The sequence below is a fragment of the Nerophis lumbriciformis genome, linkage group LG01 (assembly GCF_033978685.3).
Source record: "Nerophis lumbriciformis linkage group LG01, RoL_Nlum_v2.1, whole genome shotgun sequence".
NCBI lineage: Eukaryota > Metazoa > Chordata > Actinopteri > Syngnathiformes > Syngnathidae > Nerophis > Nerophis lumbriciformis.
The window spans coordinates 44,213,379-44,227,500 of record NC_084548.2 but is presented as its reverse complement, the minus strand read 5'-3'; the positions used below and the strand labels follow the sequence as shown (position 1 = coordinate 44,227,500).

Genomic DNA, 14,122 nt, shown 5'->3' with positions numbered 1-14,122 from the left:
CGGTAGAAAATGGATGGATGGATGGATAGTTAAAACATATCATTAACAAACAAATAGAATTCTGCTTGAGGCCCAAATTTTGTCCGTGGTGGCCCTGCTGCTATACAATCTGTACACTGACTTCTCTAAAGTAAAGAAAGAAATGTGAGGGCTCTGCTTAGTAGAATTTATTAAATTAATAATGGCAAAAATGCATCTCCTTATAACAGTAAATCTGCATGTATGATGCTGCCACAATTCATTTTGCCTCAATCAATGTGCATATTTGACATTGTTGCTTTTTTGCGCAGTATACTGGAGACTGATTTTGAAATGATGAGTTTTTCCCTTTCCTTCCCAAGAGCATCATACTGCAGGTCCTTAGGGACGTTTGTATGCAATATTTTCCAGTGCAGAATTCTAATAGTCATTTAGATGACAGGAATGTATGCATGGAGTTGCTGTCTTGTGCCCAAAGCAAATAAAGAAATGTTTATTAAGTGACTTTAGCAATTCATGGCCTAATTGTGTTATCTTTTCTTTTGTAAATATGAGTTGCATCAACATATTACAGTGCACCCGGAAAATATTCACAGCGCTTTACTTTTCCCACATTTTGTTAGAACATTATTCCAAAATGGAATACATTCATTTTTGTCCTCAAAATTCTACACACAATACCTCATAATGGCAATGTGAAAAAGTGTTTTTATTTTGTTATTTCTGCACATTTACTAAAAAAAACCATGTACATAAGTATTCACAGCTTTTGCTCATTGCTTTGTTGATGCACCTCAACGTATCAAGTCTGTTTTGATATGTTTGTAAAACACATTTGGCACACCTTTTCTTCTTTGCCCAATCCTCTTTGCAGAACCTCTCAAGCGCCGTCGGTTTGGATGGAAAGCGTTGGTTTTCATCCAGGATGTGATGTGTTTGGCTGCTCTGCTGCCCACTTTCTGCTCTCTGTTGCAGCACCTGGTTTTGCAGTTCAAGGGCAGAGCCACTCTGGCACACCTGCAGCCAATTTGTAGTCTGGCCTACTTAAGGTCCCTGGCCAGTCCTATCTTTGCCAGTTGATTGTTGATGCGTCACTCACATTTTAAGGACGTTTTCTACTCGCTTGGTGTTTACCTGTGATTGTCATTCCCCATCTTGGCCCCAATGCACACATACTTTTCCAGGGGCTTAATCCCAGTACAGTTGTGCAGTGTATTTCCCCACTCCTTCTGAGTGTGTTTTGTGTTCTCCATTCCTTTTAAATCTGTCTTTTGTTATTTTCTCCACTCTTCGTGAGTGATCTTTTTTTTTATTAGGGACCGCAATGTCCCTTTGGTTTGGTTTGGTAAGGTTTTATTATTATTATTCCGCCACCTCTTTGAGCTGTAATTTGACCCCCTTCACATGCTTCAAAACTCACCAAATTTAACACAAACATTAGGACTGGCAAAAATTGCGATCTAATCAAAACACCTAGCCCCAAAACTCAAATTTGCACTCTGGCGCCCCCTAGGAAGAAAACACAGACAAAACTGCCTCTAACTCCCAGTAGGAATGTCATAGAGACATGAAACAAAAACCTCTATGTAGGCCCCTTCGACCTAAATTTCATACGCTGACATTTTTCAGCAAAAATCAACAGGAAGTTTGAAATTCCCCCTTCAAAACAAAAGTTTAGTAAAAACAGTCACTTTTGCCTCTTTGAGCTGTAATTTGACCCCCTTAACATGCTTCAAAACTCACCAAACTGGACACACACATCAGGACTGGCAAAAATTGCGCTCTCATAAAAAACCCAACCCCAAAACTCAAAATTGGGCTCTAGCGCCCCCAAGGAAGAAAACACAGACACAACTGCTCCAAAGAAGAAAACTCAGGCAAAACTGCCTGTAACTTCCAGTAGGAATGTCTTAGAGACATGAAACCTCTATGTAGGTCTCACTTAGACCTACATTTCATATATTGACAACCCCCAGCAAAAATCAACAGGAAGTTTGCACTTCCCCCTTCAAAACAAAAGTTTTGTAAAAACCGGTCACCTTTTTTCAAACATTATCTCCTCTGAGCGCGTTTGTCGTGTCGACTTCGAACTAGCACAGGAGAGAGATTGAACCCTTCTGATTAAAAGTTGATGAAAGAGTTTTAATTACTGCTCTGGTTTGGATTTTATGTGCCGTCAAAGTCGGTCCCGTCCATCGCTGCTTGCAGCTTTAATTAAACATTGTTATTTTTTTAAAACTGGCTCATCTCTGCTTTGAAGTCCTAACTCGGCACCGGATGTTTCTGTACATTGCTGCAGTTATCTTAGTCTAGTCAGGGAGGTGACCAAGAACCCGATGGTCACTCTGTCAGAGCAACAGCATTCCTCTGTGGAGAGAGGAGAACCTTCCAGAAGGACAACCATCTCAACAGCAGTCCACCAATCAGGCCTGTATGGTATAACGGCCAGACGGAAGCCATTTCTTAGTAAAACGTTTGCTAACATGCACCTGCACTCTCAGACCATGAGAAACAAAATTATCTGGTCTGATGAGCCAAAGATTGAACTCGTTGGCGTGAATGCCAAGCGTCATGTTTGGAGAAAACCAGGCACTGCTCATCACCTGGCCAATACCATCCTTATACAGTGAAGCATGGCAGCATCATACTGTGGGTATGGTTTCCAGCGGCAGGAACTGGGCAACTAGTCAGGATAGAGGGAAGGATGAATGCAGCAATGAACAGAGACATCCTGGATGAAACCCAACGCTTCTCATCCAACCTGATGAAGATTGAGAGGTGCTGCAAAGAGGAATGGGCAAAATTGCCCAAAGTTAGGTGTGCTGAGCTTATGGCATCGTATTCAAAATACTTGAGGCTGTAATTTCTGCCAAAGGTGCATCAACAAAGACTTGAACAAATGCTGTGAATGGCGTATTGTCTGTAGCTTTTTTAGGACAAAAATACATGTATTCAATTTTGCAATAAGGCTGTAACATAAAATGTGGAAAAAATGGAGCGCTGTGAATACTTTCCAGATCTGCACTCTGCACATATGTCCTTACAATTTCCTGAGCACATGACGAATTAACTGGCTTATGAAGCATTAAGAAAACCTCCTATGTTGTGGCAACGAAGAAGATAAAGGACAAGAATATATTTTTAGCTCAGCATGCCCAGACTGAGCCTTGTACAGCTCGCTCCCCCTGGACCACCTATCCAATTTCCTCACCTCTATCTCAGGTCGTGTGAGGAGCAAGGAGACATTAGTGCTGTCCTCTCTGGTGAGGATAGCAACCGCCTCCTCTCTGTCTTGGACGTCCACTCCATTGATCTGACAGAAGGAGAGCAAGACATCTTTAGTTCAGTACCAGTGCCAGATTTGTGGAAATATTATCTAGAGGAATATATCAGTGGCTTGTTGATAACAATCATGACAGTAAAGTAATATCATGTGCTGTATATTTATTCATGCCCTCACAACATGAGGTCCACCTGCACAATCTAAATGAGAGCCACCGTTCTGTATTTAGCTATGTTTTAATGAATTGTGATTGCCATTTTGGGTTGTGTACAGTAGAACTGCAGTGCGGCAAGCGGTTTATTTTCGCCCTTCTCATGTTGCTGTTAAAAGAAACCAAATACCTAGGAGGAAGCTTCAGTATGATGAAGTGGGCTAATATACTAAAGCAAACATTTCATTTATCAAAACAGAATAACCAGTCCCTCCGGGATTTCGCAAGCTTTTTTGTGATGATTGAAGCCTAAAATGCCTGAATTTGCAGCAGCTTTTTCCCCAAAGGTTGCAGCAAAAGTTGTTGTTTTGAAGCTTTTTTTTTTCTAATAACATTTAATCAACTTGTGATTTTATGAACTTGTTATCAATGTTTTAAGTGGTCCTTGAAACCATAACCTCAACAGCAACACCTTGGAAAACATATGCTGTATTGATATTTTACTCATTTTAGAAAAGTGGACACTTGATGGCACTAAAGCACATACTGTACTGTTTTAAGTACAGTGGTATTTTGATTTACAAACTTAATTGGAACTTGAACAGGGTTCCTAAATCCAAAAGTCCGTATAGTGAAGCAAATTTCTCCATAATAAATAATGTAAATATAAAGAATGGGTTCCAGCCTCGACAAAAGTCCATATTTCAGTTAAGATTTGTACATTTTGAACACAATTTAAAGTACTATACAGTACTGTATATCAAACAAACATAACAAGGAGGTGATGAATCAACTGTCTCTTTAATTACAAGCTAAAACAACAACGACACCAAGTTGAACATTCCTCTGTGCGCTGCTCTTCCAACAAGTCCATTTGGTGCCCTCACAAACGATCGGGAAATCAAAAGTCCTTAAAGGGGAACTGCACTTTTTAAAAAAATGTTGCCTATAATTCACAATCCTTATATAAGGCAAAAACACATGTTTTTCTTTTTTTATGCATTATAAATACTAAATAAAGGCGATCAAAAGTCTGCTTACAATGGAGCCTATGGGAGGCGCACTAATCTGCATATAAAGCCCTTAAAAGAACATCTAAACACCCCTATCAAAGTTTTATATACATGCTGTAAGTATATATGAAATGTAGTAACGGGCACATTCATATTAGCATGCAATATTTAGGTCTTGTGGTCATTTTAGGAATTAGTGACGCATTCTTTTTAAAAACACATCCCAACATTCCCAATTTTCCCAACTCACTGCAGACTTCATGAGAGCCAACAAACATCATAAAACATCACTTACCGTACAATGTCTGCTGTCATTAGGATGCCGACTGATCGAATCTTGTTATATTCCCGTTTAGATGAAGGGGAATGAAACCATGCGTCTTTTTGTGTCGTTTTTCAACATTTTGTCTGTCAAAGTGTACCAAGTTGTTGGATTACATCCTCATCCTTCTACTATCCAGGTGAGAGGCATGATTTATCATCTACAATAAACTTCCAGAAGCAGGGAAGAGAGAAAGCAGCTGACCGATCATGTCAACATAGGCACCTAAGCTATTGATCACAGCGCCGCTATCAATAGTTTGTCTGCATTATCGCTTATAATAACAATATCACTAATACTTGGTTAATATTCAAGTCACAAAATGTAAATGGAGTATTGTTGGTGGTTTTTGGACGGTTATTTATTGGGTTTTATGGGCGGAATAGAGGACCTCCCATTGGCTCCATTGTAAGCTGATGTTTATTTATGTGTGTCTTTCATAATGATTGTAGTAGACATTGTAGATAGAGGGTACAGTAAGTGGGAGGATGACAAATGTGCCGTTTGATCAATAAAGTGTTACGGCTCAGGCTCCTGCCACCTCTCATTCATCTTTGCGCTCCTCTGAGCGCGCCTATGGACACGCCCATGGACACGCCCATGGGCGTACCCCTCCTGCCACGGCCGCGCCTCTTCATCTGAAATCAACACACCTGACGCTGATGAGGACTCCACTTCCTTCATAAGCCAGCGTGTCCTGCGTTCCAGTGCCAGAACGTAGCTACCTGTCTCAGTACTGTAAGCCTACACGTCTCTAGCTCTCTCCCTATGTGCATTCACTCTCTCTGTGTTTCCCCTCCTCTAAGCTCATCGTTTTGTGTCCTGTGTCGTCATTCCGCAGTGTTCCCCCATTTCCTGGTTTCGAGTTCTGTGTCTCGTCTCCCAGAATTCCCTCTGGCTCCCTGGCTGCCTTCCCGGGTCTCGACCTCTCGCCTGGACACGGACCTTGACGCCTTGCTCCTGCCTGACCTCTTGCTTGCGCACCGACCTCCGAGTTTGCCTTGCCCTCCCTGGACTTTCGCATCTCACTCAACACGCACCTTCAACAACTCCAGGTAACACTCAGTTAAACACAACACATAGTCACACCATACTTTTTTGGATTAATTACGCACTCCACTTCCTTGTGTTTAATAAACACGTGTCATACTATCGACACCCTTGTCTCAGTGCCGTCTCCTTCTCCATAGTACTGTCACACAAAGCGTTGATATATTATTACACTTTGCTGTTCCTGCTTTGTCTACACAAGAAACAAACATACCAGTAAGTTTGGATTAGACTGTTAACATGCGTGTTTGAGTGCCGCTCAGAGACAAATCTGATTGGCGAAAATTACACTGATTGGCCAAAATGTGCAGGGAAGTTGCAGGCATTGGACAAAGTTGCAAAGTCGCGCACAATTTGCAGGGATTTGTTGACGCTGGCTTGCAGGAGGATATTACGTATCTGTCATTCAAGTTAAACTGTTTGTGGTCAAAGTATTGCTATAATATAACTAACAGTCTGTCATGGCCCGGGCGCACGTCAGTGCGCATTCATCTATGCGCTGCTCCAAGGTGCGCGCCATAACGGCGGCAGCAAGCAGCTGCAATCAATCGCCGGCAATCAGCACACCTGGAGCTGATGATCAGACCCACCTTGATAAGCCTGCTCAACCTGCTATCCCGGGCCAGAACGTAGTCTTCTGTTGAATACTGTAAGCTATCATTCAGCTCTATGCAACCTTGCTTTGCTATCTGCGTTCTCCACGGTCGTGTTCATTTGGCCTCGTGTCTTCCCTTGTTGTCCTTTCTGCAGTCTGCCTTTGTCCCACGTGTCGAGCTGTGCTTCTCGTCTTCCTTGCTTGTTTTCCCTTTTGGATTCCAGACTGCCTCCCTCGATCCTCGACCCCCGCTTTGGACATGGACCTCTCGACATCTCTCTCCAGTCCCACGGACCTCCAGTTTATGTTACGGACCTTCTTTTGCCTTGCCCCTTTTGGTCTTCTTCCTCACTCAACACTCCCGGTAACACACTCATTAATTCCTACATATAGTCTCACACCATACACCCCCTTGGATTTCATCACACTCCATCCCCCTGTTGCTTAATTAATATTATATTTTGTTATTATATATATAGTGTATGTATATAATAAATCATAGAGCTACTACGTCTACACTCTCCCCCAGTACATAACACATTCATTCAAAATTCATGCATCTGTTGTGTGTTTTTGCACCTGAAGTATTCTGTCCCCCTTGCGGATGCGTCCATCCATAGCAGCAATACTGTTTGGGTTCACCTGGATGAAAACAATATAGATTTTCTTACACAAACTGTGTGTGAGTCACAGCCTCATGAAATTGACATTCCCACCTCGCCGACATATATCCCGAGATCCTCCTCATCGTCTGTTCTGTAGCAGACGGTCAGTCCCAGTTTATCCTGCTGACGAGACTTGTACAGCTCCACCTCCTATAGGAAGGTTATGGAAAAAAGAACTCAGCAACTTCCTGTTCCAAGTCTTTGATTGATTGATTGAATTGATTGAAACTTTTATTAGTAGGTTGCACTGTGAAGTACATATTCCGTACAATTGACCACTAAATGGTAACACCCGAATAAGTTTTCAACTTGTTTACTTAAATTGATTCATGATACAGATATATACTATCAGATATATACTATCATCATAATACAGTCATCACACAAGATAATCATCAGGGTGTATACATTGAATTATTTACATTATTTACAATTCGGGGTGTGGAGGGGGGATTAGGTTTGGTTGTTATCATCAGTCATGAACAATTGAGAACAGAGAAATGGATATTGAAACAGTGTAGGTCTGACTTGGTAGGATATGTACAGCAAGTAGTGGACATAGAGAGAGAGAGAGAGATCAGAAGGCATAAGAAAAGTATCTACATTTGATTGTTTACATTTGATTATTAACAATCCGGGGAGGGTGTTAGTTTAGGGTTGAAGTTGCCTGGAGGTGTACTTTTATTGCGGTTTTGAAGGAGGATAGAGATGCCCTTTCTTTTATACCTGTTGGGACCGCATTCCACATTGATGTGGCATAGAAAGAGAATGAGTTAAGACCTTTGTTAGATCGGAATCTGGGTCTGAGCCTCTCTCACCTCATATTCCAGCTCATCTTGCCTGTCGACGTCGTGCTGAGTGATGTCAAAGTAGTCGGCGGGGTCGTAGTACACGGGCTCTAGGAAACTGAAAGGATTGTTAGATGAACAAAAATAAAAAGTCAGCTCAAATGTGAGCGCATGTTGCGTGACTGACAGTTCATTGAGTAGATATGGCTCCAGTGGTGGGGGTAGAGGAGGCGAGGGCGGAGGGTTTGGTGGAGGCGGAGCTCCGCAAGGATGCTGTCTGCTTTTGCCTAAAGTCAACATATGTTGGAAACTGATGTCCGTTTGGGTGCAGCTGTCCACACAGTCGGCCATCCCCATGGTCACTGGTACAATCGCCGCAGGGGGCGCCGTCGGGCCTGCCCGTCTGCGCGCCCCACGCCTCAGTAGGCTGGACAACAGAGGGTCCCGTATGTCCAGTGTGGGATCCCCAGACAGGCGGCAGAGCTCCTTTTTATTCACCTGGAGAACACATGATCAGACAGGTGGCATTTAGGAGCCATTCTACAAAAGCCACAAGAAAGAGACTCATACGCATGCAATTATGAATCAGTTAGGATGAGGTGGACATCCGAGGAACAAACTACATTTGTAGACTCGAAAGGTTAGCTCTCATCGGGCAAGAGCTGCAACAAGCTGAAGCCAGGACGACGATATTGAAAAGGTCAGAAGACTGACAGTGTCGGTTGAAGAACACAGGGACAGAGAAAGAATGTACACTATAAGCATTCATTTCTAAATGCACATCCCAATGAGCAGTAGAGCAGAAGGTTTGAGACCTTCAAGCGACTGTCAGCATGGGAAGAGTACGGCACGTTTACGTGCAACGTTCCTTCTAAGGTGCGCGCCTGCACAATTGCGCACTGCTCAAGCGTCCTCTGCGCACAGCAAATATATGCCGCGCACCAAATCAAATCCCATCTGAATTCTAAACAAAATAAACAGATTTATTCTGTGTAATCTTGCAATGCAACTCTAAGTGACAGTGACAACAAGCGGCCCTAATGGTGTTCGTCAACACCGTTCAATTATTGTAACGTCTATCGAGATGCTCCGAGGACAGGAATTATATCGATCACTTTATTGAGCAAAACTGTTTATATTCGGCCATAACCACACCAAAAACATGAGTAAAAAACTTCTATCTGGAAAAACTAGTCATTTTCTGCCATACAAACCAGGCCAAAACCAACTTGTCATCTGTCACCAACACTCATACCACTAAGCCACTGGTGCGTTTATGGCCACACAAAAAGTCGGACAACTCAAACACCACACGAAGTTACACTATGACTCCTCAGTCATACGTGTGCTTATTCTACTGTCATTTATTATTAATGTTAATTTATTGATATTAATCATGGAATGCTGTTACTAGAGAAAGTTACAGGAATGCACACTTCATCCTATGCTTACATTTCATTGTGCAACATGAGGATGTTTAAGGAGACCTAAATGTGATCTCTGAAAGGGGTACAAATGATTTCCAAAGCAGGACCTCCACCCAGACATATTGTACAATACTAATCCATAGCTTATGAAAAACAACATTTCTTTTATTTTCATTACAAGTGGGCCAAATCACTAATATTACTAAATAATCTCATGAAAATGACTCCTCTCATTTGAGTGTTATTATAAAAGATTGGTTTGAGACAGGTGTGCTGCTGGTATTGCCACGTGTGATGTTGCTCACATGTGCTACACTGAATGCTCAGGGAGTTTTTGTGTTTGCTCAGACACATGAACAATTAGAGAGAACATTGCTTACATGACCCTTCTGTGGAGAGAAGGAAAGGACAGCAACAATGGTGCAGTCAGAAGGTCATTGCTGTGCAAGTCTGACAGTAGCAGGAATCACACAAGAAAAGTGAGCTCTTTAGTCGAGGAGCTTTAATGGTATACAGCATATATTTACATATATTTAAAAATGTTATTCTCATGAGACAAATGAATTTATGACCTCTACTTAATCATGCATCCTGGCTCAGTGCATATTATTAATGATTTATTCAAGCTGTGTTTACATGATGTCATGCTGTAACCCCATGTTACAAAATTTGGACTAAATTAAAGGGGCTTTTTTTTGCTAAATTCACAATGTATGGTAGGTGGACCTCTTCCAGCTCTCAGCAGGTAATATTTCTAAACCAGGGGTCTCAAACTTTTTTTCATTGAGGGCCACATCGCAGTTATGGTTGCCCTCAGAGAGTCGCTTTTAACAATGAGTAACATACGAATATACATATGAATATATATAATACATTGACATATTTTTTTACATAAGCTGCAAAATAAATATTTAAATTTTACTTTAAAAACTTGCAGCTCAGTCATCAGAATGTTATAGTAAAAGCAGTGTTGTTTTTTTTTACAGCATATACAAAATTTAATAAATGGAATGGAATGGAGAAACAATACCACTGTTTTTAGCGGTAAAATTCAAGCAACAGAGCAGCCTGTTTGATTGTTTTTTACCGTAAAATCTTGTTGTTTTTACGTTTTTTGTGTTTGTTTTTTAATGTTTTAGTGTATTACTGTATATATATATATATATCTCTAAAAACATAGACTACTGTTTAAGTCACATTTGACTAACTACACTAGAGCAAGCCCGGTCACAGGCAATTACAGAGCCTGCTAGTCCGGGTGAGGAGTCAGTTAAGCTAGAAATAGCCAGCACCAGGCTGGATAATTCCTGTACGCATAGCAATTTTCTTAGAATAACACACAACTCACATAATGTGTTTTCTGTTGTGAATGTGTCCGGGGTAGATATGCATTCTACTGAGGTGGCAAATCATGATGCATTCAGTTGATCGCAGCATCAAGCAAACAATCTGAAAATTCCTGTCGTATCAATTCCTAGATATGGTCGAAACTATTTAAAGTGCACTACGTATAATAAACGCAACATTATTAATATTGCTACTACGGATAATTTAAACAAAAACTCGTCAAAACAGCCCAATATTTATAATATGGGCTTTTTAAACATAAGATCATTGTCTCCCAAAACGTTATTAGTTAATGAGGTCATTAGAGACAACAATCTTAACGTCATTGGTCTTAGCGAAACCTGGCTCAAACCAGACGATTTTTTTGCGCTAAATGAGGCATCTCCTCCTAACTATACGAATGCGCATATTGCCCGTCCCCTTAAAAGGGGTGGGGGGGTCGCACTAATATACAATGAAAACTTTAACCTTACCCCTAACCTAAATAATAAATACAAATCGTTTGAGGTGCTTACTATGAGGTCTGTCGCACCGCTGCCTCTCGATATGGCTGTTATCTACCGCCCCCCAGGGCCCTACTCGGACTTTATCAATGAATTCTCAGAGTTCGTTGCTGATCTAGTGACGCACGCAGACAATATAATCATAATGGGGGACTTTAATATCCATATGAATACCCCATCGGACCCTCAGTGCGTGGCGCTCCAGACTATAATTGATAGCTGTGGTCTTACACAAATAATAAATGAACCTACGCATCGCAACGGCAATACGATAGATCTAGTGCTGGTCAGGGGTGTCACCACCTCCAAAGTTATGGTACTCCCGTATACTAAAGTAATGTCCGATCATTACCTTATAAAATTCGAAGTTCTGACTCATTGTCAACAAACTAATAATAATAATAACTGCTATAGCAGCCGCAACATTAATGCTGCCACAACGATGACTCTTGCTGACCTACTGCCTTCGGTAATGGCACCATTCCCAAATTATGTCGGCTCTATTGATAACCTCACTAACAACTTTGACAATGCCCTGCGCAAAACCATTGATAGTATAGCACCGCTAAAACAAAAAAGGGCCCCTAAAAGGCGCACCCCATGGTTTACAGAAGAAACCAGAGCTCATAAATTATCATGTAGAAAGTTGGAACACAAATGGCGCGCGACAAAGCTTGAGGTTTTCCATCAAGCATGGAGTGATAGTTTAATATCGTATAAACGCATGCTTACCTTAGCTAAAGCTAAATATTACTCAAATCTCATCCGCCTCAACAAAAACAATCCTAAATTTTTGTTTAGTACAGTAGCATCGCTAACCCAACAAGGGACTCCTCCCAATAGCTCCACCCACTCGGCAGATGACTTTATGAATTTCTTTAATAAGAAAATTTAACTCATTAGAAAGGAGATTAAAGACAACGCATCCCAGCTACAACTGGGTTCTATTAACACAGATACAACTGTATCTACGACGGATACTGCAATACAAAATAGTCTCTCTCTTTTTGATGAAATAACATTAGAGGAACTATTACGGCGTGTAAGTGGGATAAAACAAACAACATGTTTACTTGACCCACTTCCTGGGAAACTTATCAAGGAGATTTTTGTATTATTAGGTCCATCAGTGCTAAATATTATAAACTTATCACTTTCCTCTGGCACTGTTCCCCTAGCATTCAAGAAAGCGGTTATTCATCCTCTGCTCAAAAGACCTAACCTTGATCCTGACCTCATGGTAAACTACCGACCGGTGTCCCACCTTCCCTTTATTTCGAAAATCCTCGAACAAATTGTCGCACAGCAGCTAAATAATTAAAATGTTAATGTCTAACAATCTCTGTGAACCTTTTCAATCCGGTTTCAGGGCAAATCACTCTACGGAGACAGCCCTCGCAAAAATGACTAATGATCTACTGCTAACGATGGATTCTGATGCGTCATCTATGTTGCTGCTTCTTGATCTTAGCGCTGCTTTCGATACCGTCAATCATAATATTTTATTAGAGCGTATCAAAACACGTATTGGTATGTCAGACTTAGCTTTGTCGTGGTTTAACTCTTATCTTACTGACAGGATGCAATGCATCTCCCATAATAATGTGACCTCGGACTATGTTAAGGTAACGTGCGGAGTTCCTCAGGGTTCGGTTCTTGGCCCTGCACTCTTTAGTATTTACATGCTGCCGCTAGGCGACATCATACGCAAATACGGTGTTAGCTTTCATTGTTATGCTGATGACACCCAACTCTACATGCCCCTAAAGCTGACCAACACGCCGGATTGTAGTCAGCTGGAGCCGTGTCTTAATGAAATTAAACAATGGATGTCCGCTAACTTCTTGCAACTCAACGCCAAGAAAACGGAAATGCTGATTATCGGTCCTGCTAAACACTGACATTTATTAATAATACCACCTTAACATTTGACAACCAAACAATTACACAAGGCGAATCAGTAAAGAATCTGGGTATTATCTTCGACCCAACTCTCTCGTTTGAATCACACATTAAGAGTGTTACTAAAACGGCCTTCTTTCATCTCCGTAATATCGCTAAAATTCGTTCTATTTTATCCACTAGCGACGCTGAGATCATTATTCATGCGTTCGTTACGTCTCGTCTCGACTACTGTAACGTATTATTTTCGGGTCTCCCTATGTCTAGCATTAAAAAATTACAGTTGGTACAAAATGCGGCTGCTAGACTTTTGACAAGAACAAGAAAGTTTGATCATATTACGCCTATACTGGCTCACCTGCACTGGCTTCCTGTGCACTTAAGATGAGACTTTAAGGTTTTACTGCTTACGTATAAAATACTACACGGTCTAGCTCCGTCCTATCTTGTCGATTGCATTGTACCATATGTCCCGGCAAGAAATCTGCGTTCAAAGAACTCCGGCTTATTAGTGATTACCAGAGCCCATAAAACGTCTGCGGGCTATAGAGCGTTTTCTATTCGGGCTCCAGTACTATGGAATGCCCTCCCGGTAACAATTAGAGATGCTACCTCAGTAGAAGCATTTAAGTCCCATCTTAAAACTAATTTGTATACTCTAGCCTTTAAATAGCCCCCCTGTTGGACCAGTTGATCTGCCGTTTCTTTTCTTTTCTCCTCTGCTCCCCTTTTCCTTGTGGAGGGGGGGGTGGGGCACAGGTCCGGTGGCCATGGATGAAGTGCTGGCTGTCCAGAGTCGGGACCCGGGGTGGACCGCTCGCCTGTGCATCGGCTGGGAACATCTCTGCGCTGCTGACCCGTCTCCGCTCGGGATGGTGTCCTGCTGGTCCCACTATGGACTGGACTCTTACTATTATGTTGGATCCACTATGGACTGGACTCTCACAATATTATGTCAGACCCACTCGACATCCATTGCTTTCGGTCTCCCCTAGAGGGGGGGGGGGGTTACCCACATATGCGGTCCTCTCCAAGGTTTCTCATAGTCATTCACATCGACGTCCCACTGGGGTGAGTTTTTCCTTGCCCTTATGTGG

The 14,122-nt window shown here is 41.8% G+C and overlaps 1 protein-coding gene across 1 annotated transcript in view; it reads right to left on the bottom strand.

Annotated features, from left to right (window-relative positions):
• LOC133621174 (PDZ domain-containing protein 4-like) overlaps positions 1-14,122 on the bottom strand; it is a 40,913-nt gene that overhangs the window by 9,335 nt on the left and 17,456 nt on the right. Inside the window, exons 2-6 of the mRNA XM_061983122.2 lie at positions 8,034-8,344; positions 7,877-7,964; positions 7,110-7,208; positions 6,973-7,035; positions 3,191-3,292 (exon numbers count right to left, since the gene is read on the bottom strand). Of these exons, the coding sequence (XP_061839106.1) occupies positions 3,191-3,292; positions 6,973-7,035; positions 7,110-7,208; positions 7,877-7,964; positions 8,034-8,344 (663 nt within the window). The remainder of the gene's footprint in view (positions 1-3,190; positions 3,293-6,972; positions 7,036-7,109; positions 7,209-7,876; positions 7,965-8,033; positions 8,345-14,122) is intronic.